Source organism: Olea europaea, chromosome 17, assembly GCF_002742605.1.
Source record: "Olea europaea var. sylvestris chromosome 17, O_europaea_v1, whole genome shotgun sequence".
Taxonomy (NCBI): Eukaryota; Viridiplantae; Streptophyta; class Magnoliopsida; order Lamiales; family Oleaceae; genus Olea; species Olea europaea.
The window spans coordinates 11,124,617-11,132,784 of NC_036253.1; the positions used below are offsets into that span (position 1 = coordinate 11,124,617).

Sequence of the window (8,168 nt, forward strand, 5' to 3'; positions counted from 1 at the left end):
TTCCAGATATGATTTTCCTGTATTGTGGTTCCCTTTTGCTAACATTGCCATCATTTCATTAGGTGGTCTGTCAAAGGAGATCTCCCGCCTCTTTTCTTCTTGTTGGATAAGGGAATAAACCTCATTCAAAGTTGGAAACGGCTTAATCAGAAGGATTTGTGCCTTCAGGTTTTTATAAGAATCATTAAGTCCCATCAAGAATTTCATAACCCAATCTCTCTGTTGGTTGCTTATCACATCTTTCAATCCTCCACAAGAACAACTAGGAATAGATTCATAATTCATCAATTCATCCAGAAATGTTTTCAGCTTTGAAAAATATACACTTACACTATCCTGATTTTGCATCAGATTAGCAATGTTTTGTTTGATCTCAAAAATCCTTGGTGCATTTTGTTGGGCAAATCTTTGCTCAAGTTCCTTCCATAATTGATGGGCTGTATCAGCATAGAGAGTGCTGCATTTGATGTCAGGTGCCATGGTGTTTTGCAGCCAAGTGATGACTATGTCATTACATCGAAGCCAATGCTCCATGAGGGGACTATCTGCAGCAGTTGGTTCACAGATGCTTCCATCAATAAAACCCAGCTTGTTTTTTATTCGGAGTGCACGCTTTATGGATCTTGCCCAGGAATGATAATTCTTTGAGTCCAGGATATGAGACACAAGTAAAGACCCAGAGTTATCATTTGCGCTAATGTGGAAGGGGCTATTTGGGTGTGAAGGATCAGAGTTAATATTTCTGGTTTGAGTGGTATTAATATTGTTTTGAGTGGTATTGGATTCGTTTGAATCATTTGAATCAGCCATGATTGGCTCCGATACCATATAAGAAAATGTATAATGAAGAAAATAATTTGGAGATGAATATCAATTTGTATTCATTTTTCTGTTGCATATTTTCTGTACAAGGCTAGACTATTTATAGAAAATAAAAGGAATCTATTCTAACCAATTCTATACAAGTTGGTGAGCTGTACAAAAGGAAAACAGAATTTGAAAAACAAACTTCAATCGTGCAGCAGAGCACACTCCTCTGTAGATCTTCTAGAGCCTTCTTTCATCTAGAATCTGAAGTCCAGCTATGCATCCAACAAGATATGTGACTCACGTCTGTTGCCACTAATTCTGAGTTGGCATCAATGCTTCCTCATCTTCTTGGTGACTTCTTAATTCAATACATAAAAAATAAATAAAGTGGTGAAAGAATTGTTATTTCAAAAGGTGAGGGTGGAACATGGGCTCCTTTAACCCTTAAATGGCTTCCCCATGAATGGTGAAATTTAAATGTGGACAAAATCGTACAACATTTATCAGACATGTTGAGGGAAAAGTACTATTCTTATTATTGTCTTACCATTCACATCCAGGATATTATCTTTATGCTTTCCTGTTCATAAAGCTAGAAATGCCTGATAAGGAAGAACAGATTCGGAGCTCTTTTCCCTGGAGGGAAAATAAGGGACATTTCCTACTCGAAAGTTCGAGTCTCACTGAATTTTTAGGATGAAATGCAAAAATTAAATAAATAAATAAATAAATAAATAAAATAAAATAAATAATTACCATAGTACATGATAGAATTATTGGTACACTAAAATAACTACTTCCAACCTTTTACACTGTAAATAATGTGGAGTTTTTGGCACAATGATGTGGAGTATTATTGTTGACTGGATTGATTTATTGAGCCATTGATCGGAATATTTGACTTTTAGTTTCAAATTTATAAAGTGTCTTTTATCTGGAAATGCGACTCATTTAAATTGGATGCCAAGTGTCACTCCTATGACCATTGGATATATGACCTTCTGGTGACTTCTTAAAGACACTCCATTTTTTAGGGTTTGTGAGATTGATTCATTCCTCTCTCGTTTTTCTGCCTTTTGAGTTCCAGAAACTCTCTCAAATACTTTTTACATTTCTTGAGTGATCTGTAAATCTGAGAGCTTCTTTGTTCTTGTGTGAACGTTTTATGTGTAGATCGAAAAGTGTTATAATGTAATCTTGAGTGATTAAGCCTGAGTGCCTTAGTTGTGTACATTTTAGATGGTTCCATGGTTTCGATTTTTTAATACAAGTGGTTTTTGCGGTGGCGAAAGCTCAAAAGGGGATTAGGAACATTTTATATTCTGAACATCTTGCCTTAGAGCGAAATATCTTGTGTTCTTATTTTACTGTGATTATAATTTTCTTGTTTCTGCACTTATTTTGTTGTTTGTAAATTGACTAATAATTGAACCCCATCTTAACAAACAATATTGTCGTCAACTTGATGTAACATCAACATTTGTTAATTAGCTGCATTTGTTCTTATGTCGATATACCTTGTCTTGAAATCATATCAAAATTTTGGAATTTAAACTAGCATCAAAAGCGATGGTGTGTTCCGTATGCTAGTAGATTCAAGCTTAATTCTGATGCTACAATTATAACAACAAAGGGAGATATTGGTACGGTTGCTGTGCTACGAGAAGAATGGGGAGCAATTGTGGGAAGCTAGTCAAAATGTATAGTTGGCTCTCTTTCCATGGAGGATGCTGAGCCTTGCGTGCTTTAGGATGGCCACCTTGTTCAGCAACTTGGCCAATATCTGATAATTTCTTGTATTTTGATCTGATCTATTCATTTTTATCAGATCGGTACAAAACCCTTCGAAGCCCCTATACACAAACTAGACTATAGAAGTTGTCACCTTGAAAGGCATATCGAAGGTTAAAAAGGGAAATTAAGTGCTCAAGTTAGGTTAAAATGGAGACTTGTGAACGGGCAAATCTCTTTTTTGAATGAATTTTTTTTTTCGTTTTCGTGCAATGCAAAAGGTCGGAAATCAGGTTCTTTCTGATGATGAAAAGAGCTTTTACATCCTATGAAGGGCTTCATGCCAAAAGTTTGTCTTAAGCTTGAGGGAGAACCACTAACTGGGACGTGAGGAGGTTGAAGTATCACATGAGGGACCGTAACGAATCAAGGGATTTGGAGTAATGGAATAGAGTACCATATCTTTATCGGGAGCACATACACAAATGGAATTCGTTTCAAGGAAAGCGCTAACTGGTATATTTCAATATGTTTGGTGCGAGAGTGCATCAAAGGGTTCAGAGTCAATTGCGCAGCGGCATTTTGCCCTGAATTTAGGCTAGATTGGCCGCGCCTTTCTTGTCCTCACACTCCCAATGCAAACAAGAAAGTTTTCTAGTTATCTATGTGAGGGTATTGACAAATGTAAAAGAAAAATGTGGTATGGCCATCGTATTAACATTGCATAATGTGATTTTTTGCGCCTAATGTTACCATTTTATTTCTACTTTGGCAACGTGTATTATGTCTCGTGTAGCTTTGTAATTCCAGTTGGTAATAAGTCTCTGTCTAATGGCCTTTAAAATTCAAAAACAAAGTTTTGTATACGGGATTAAAATTAAATTTTTAGTAGATTTTGATAGAAATTTTTGAAATGTGTGATTGAAAAGTTGTGGAACGTATGAAAATGTGATGAATCTTAATTGTTTGATTTTAATTTAAATTAAAATCTGATTTAAATTAATATCAAACAGTGGCTAAATTTTTTAAAAATATGCGGTAAAAATGTTTAAAAAAGTGAATTTATGTACAGAATATTTTAATTTCATCTTCAGTTCGCGGTGATTAAATTAATGAAAACTACATTTTTATGCGTGAAACCAAAATAGAAAATTAAAAAATTATTCCTACGCCGCCTCACCACACACTGCTGTCTCATCCAATCCATGGACAAGGTTGCGCAATAAGCTACACATATCCTTCCCATTAGGCATTATCACTTCTACCTGCTTAGCCTCAAACTATTATCTAGAAGCTCTTGATTTGTAGCTACGGAGTTATTTGCCTATTGAGTGCTAGTGTTTCTTTTTTCATTAAAGCAGAGAGAAACGGAGAATTAAGCGCACAGTTATGCCCACTTTGAATTTATTCACAAACATCCCCGTTGATCCAGTGGTTGCCTCTGATGTTCTTAAAGATGCTACCAAAGCTGTTGCCAAGATTATTGGCAAACCTGAATCTGTTAAGTTCCAATTTTCGAATATGTTTACTTATGCTTGTATTTGCAGAATTTTCGTGTCTAAGTTTGTGGGTTCTGGTGCATGCATACAATTGACTGCCAGCTGTTTGATAATATTCCTCTTCGAAAAAGGAAACTGCTTTTCTGCTGGGACTTTTTTTTTCCTCCATTTTGTGATTTTGGATGTACTGGCAAAAGTTAATTGTTAGGAAATTCTATCTTGGAAATGGTTCTTGTGGAGTCCAAGTTTACTTTATATCATATTTCAACAGGAATGACCATTTATATTTTATAACTCAATAATGTTGACACAAGGAACCAATCTATAATAGAACTTATGAAAATTTTATCTTACCGTTCTTGTTACTTTCCTGTAATATGATCGTAGGAACATTCTTTTGTTTATGTAATTTCTTGATTTTGTTCTGCAGTACGTGATGATATTGTTAAATGGAGGGGTTCCAATTGCATTTGCTGGAACTGAAGAGCCATCTGCATATGGCGAATTGATCTCCATTGGGGGCCTTGGACCTAGTGTCAACGGCAAGCTCAGCTCAACCATCGCAGAGATTCTTGAGACCAAACTCTCTATTGACAGTTCTCGGTTTTATATAAAATTTTATGATGTTCAGGTAAAATATTTAACATGATAAGAAAGGTGATCTTGTCTTGTATAATTGAAATATCTTATATGGTTTTTTGATGTGAACTCAAATAGACGACCATCTTCTTGGGGTTCGGAGATAAAACTACATATATGATTGTGCCCCTGGCGTATGGGATTGTCTTTGATCCTCTATTCATGTCAATTAATGATGGAGGGACATGAAGTTAGATTTATTTCATATAAGCTTTGCCAACGCCCTTACTAGAACACCTAAATGTTTTGATCGGTTTATTATAGATTAAATATGAGTGGTGGGAAACTTTTATGTTAGTATAAACTCGTGGTGCTTCTGTATTGATCTCTTTGTGACTATTTTTTCTCCAACTATCCATTTGAATCAATATATTACAACTAACATCATTGTTTGAAGGTAAGAGAATAAAGGTACTTACACAGTTTTATGATCTTGTGTTCAGGGCTCATTTTTTGGGTTCAACGGCTCAACATTTTGACTGAAGGAACGTAGAAGATGCTGAGAGTTGAAAGATTGCGCTCAAACTAGTTTAAAACTAGTTAACCGTTGCTTGTCGTGTCCTCTCAAACTAGTGAATACTTCATTATGCCATGATTGTTTCATTGATGAAGAAACATATTCCTTCTCTGTATCCTGGTAACCAGTTTGTTACTTAATGGTTCACTTCATCTCATCTTATATGCTGGAGCCTTAAGAAGGTTTGTTTCCTCTAGTTTTGATACAGCCTTGGAGCCCTGGTTAATTCAAATTTAGTATCCTTGTTTGTTGATTGTCTGATTAATTATCTGGTATTATACTAGTAATTCACGTAATTTAATCGAATTCAGTAGCTGGTTTTGGCTCTTCATAGCAATAAGCCAGCACGGTAACATTGTGCATATGTTGCCTTATTTCAGTTTCTTATCGTTTCTCTAGATGAGAAACTGAAGAAAATGGAGAGAGAGATGTTGGAAAAAACTTGAATCCTTCGAGGAAAATGGAGAAGTGAACCAGAAGAAGTAGCAAACTTCAGAAAATGGCTTAAACACGTAATTGGTCTTCTCAAACTAAATTTGCCTCCTCTAGAATTGTTTTTTATGTTTAAAAGGACTCATGGCAAATGATTTGTTGGATTTAACAAGCATTAGACCATCTACAACCATGTACCAAAATTTGCACCAAATTAAAAATCTTCTCCAACCCATTATACCAAAAGTTGTACCAAATGAACAATGTTTAATCATTTTCTTCATTTTTTTTATTCTTAACAATTTATATAGTTGAAAAATTATTTATTTATTTATTTAATTTACTACTACATACATAATTACGTTTCTTTTATGAAAATATTAAATTATTTATTAAATTTTAAAAATGTAGTATAAGTAATAAAAATACTACAACTAAGAACATATTAAATTGTGTTATTAATAACAATGTAGTACATTTCGAATCCCGAAATTATGATACGACAAAGTCGACCTAGTGTCGTAATTTAATTATCAGAATTTCATATATTTGTCCCACAAAAATTCAATTAATACATTTCGAGTAATTTTATTTTAATTCATTCCTCGATTATTATTGATTACACAATTAAAGTGTATTACAGATGACGATGATGATGATGATGATAATAATAATTTATGTAAAATGACACAATTACCCTTGATATCATTTCATGACTTTTATCAAATTTGTGCAAAATTGTGCAAGTGAATAGTGTAGCACCGAAATGAGGCCAATTTCGGATCAAGGATGTGGAGAATTTTGAACTGTGAGAATGAACTTCAACTTGTCTTGTCATCGAATAAAACTTGTTCTGTCGAATCGATCTAAGCGAACAAATTCTTGATTCATATGTTTGAAGATAGCCATGATAGTTTCATTCTCCATGGAAAATTTAGTTTGGGAATGTTGGTAAAACTTGAATCCTTCAAGGAAAATGGAGAAGAAAACCAATGGAAGTAGCAAATACCGGAAAATGGCTTGAACACATAATCACTGTTCTCAAACTATATTTGTCCCCTCTAGGATTTTTTTTATGCTAAAAATGACTCAAAGCAAATGATTTGTAGAATTAAACAAGCCTTAGAAGAAGAAAGATACTAAACGTTTGTGTTTTCTCTTTAAAACTTGAAGAACGCTAAAATGATGAATATGTAAAGAAACTTTTGTAAAACTCTCTATGAATGGAATGATTTCAAGTGTTGGTGGTGTAATCATTATGTAAAAGAATGAAATATATCTCATATATATAAATTCTCAATCATACAGTACAAAAATGTCTCAAAGGTTCATGAAAACTTGCATATTTTTCATGAAAATGTGCCAAAAACAAATCAAAAATTTCAAACCCAACAGTAAAAATTTTGGCCTCGAGTTATTGAAAGCGATGTTGGGCACTCGGGCACCCGAACGAGTGCCCAGTCCAAAAGTTCAGCTCATCCATTTTTTCTTCTCATTTTGTTTTTGATATTTTTGTACTTACTCTATACACCCATATAGATGTATTATCATTTCAATATACTTATCATTATAAATTGAATATCAAATTACAACATGAGATACCTTGTTTTGCTGCCGCCACAATATTTTTGTTTAAATCCTATGTTCTTTATTAAGGAGAATGCTCTGATCCCATTCACTTTTGCTAATACAAGAAAATGAAAAGAAAGATTCCCTTACTAAAGCCGGAACTATATTGTAAACTGTTTGAGTCTATAACTATATTTCACGGTGATTTGGCGTCCAAAAGGTGTACGTTAATTATTTTAGGCACGGAGTCTTCTATTTATAAGGGTTAGAGGCACTTGCGCTTGTTTTCTCTATAATACCAGCCAGCGCGCTTATTCACGTTTGGGGGTGTTAGATTGATCTCATTTAAACTTCGTTCCTAGTTGTAATGTGGGGAGGATGTGATATGTGATTCTGTTTGGTGTGTTTATGAAGAGAACTCAAATGGAGAATCGATGATTTTCTAATAAGAAAATTTCCGATTCTATCAATAATTATGGAAAAGAAACAAAAATAGAACCGAATGGTTCCCCTTTGATTTGGTTCAGTTCTACAACCAAAATTTTTAAATTCTGATGCAAATTACAAAATGATAACAACTTGCCTCGCTTTGAGATTGTGCCCAGCACTCTCCATTCAAACTCTATCATCAAATTTTAATACTCACATTCAAAATCAAGATGGTAAAACCTCATTCACTTCAACGGAAAAGATTCATCTTCATATGAAGTCTTATCTAACAAAAATCATTCACCAATTGAACAAATAAACATAACTAACTAAAAAAACTTGGATTAGATTCGTCTCTCAGTTCTTGATTCTAAGATCTAGAGCCATTTAAATTTAAACAGAATCGAAACGAACTGGTCGATTCTAGTTTGGTTTGATTATTTTGGCCCTCTCTATTTGTAACCTATTTGTTATTTAAGGAGAAGATAATAGTTTCGCAAAGAATATGCATTTTGTGTTATATTACACATTCTGTATGTGAG

At 33.9% G+C, this 8,168-nt stretch overlaps 1 protein-coding gene across 1 annotated transcript; it reads left to right on the forward strand.

Annotated features, from left to right (window-relative positions):
• Positions 1-3,681: 3,681 nt before the first annotated feature.
• Positions 3,682-5,436, forward strand: LOC111366312 (macrophage migration inhibitory factor homolog). Its single transcript, XM_022987048.1, has 3 exons — positions 3,682-4,041; positions 4,471-4,671; positions 5,123-5,436. Exons 1-3 carry the CDS (start codon positions 3,931-3,933, stop codon positions 5,156-5,158), a joined length of 348 nt encoding a protein of 115 aa, XP_022842816.1. The 5' UTR covers positions 3,682-3,930; the 3' UTR covers positions 5,159-5,436.
• The last annotated feature ends 2,732 nt before the right edge of the window (positions 5,437-8,168 follow it).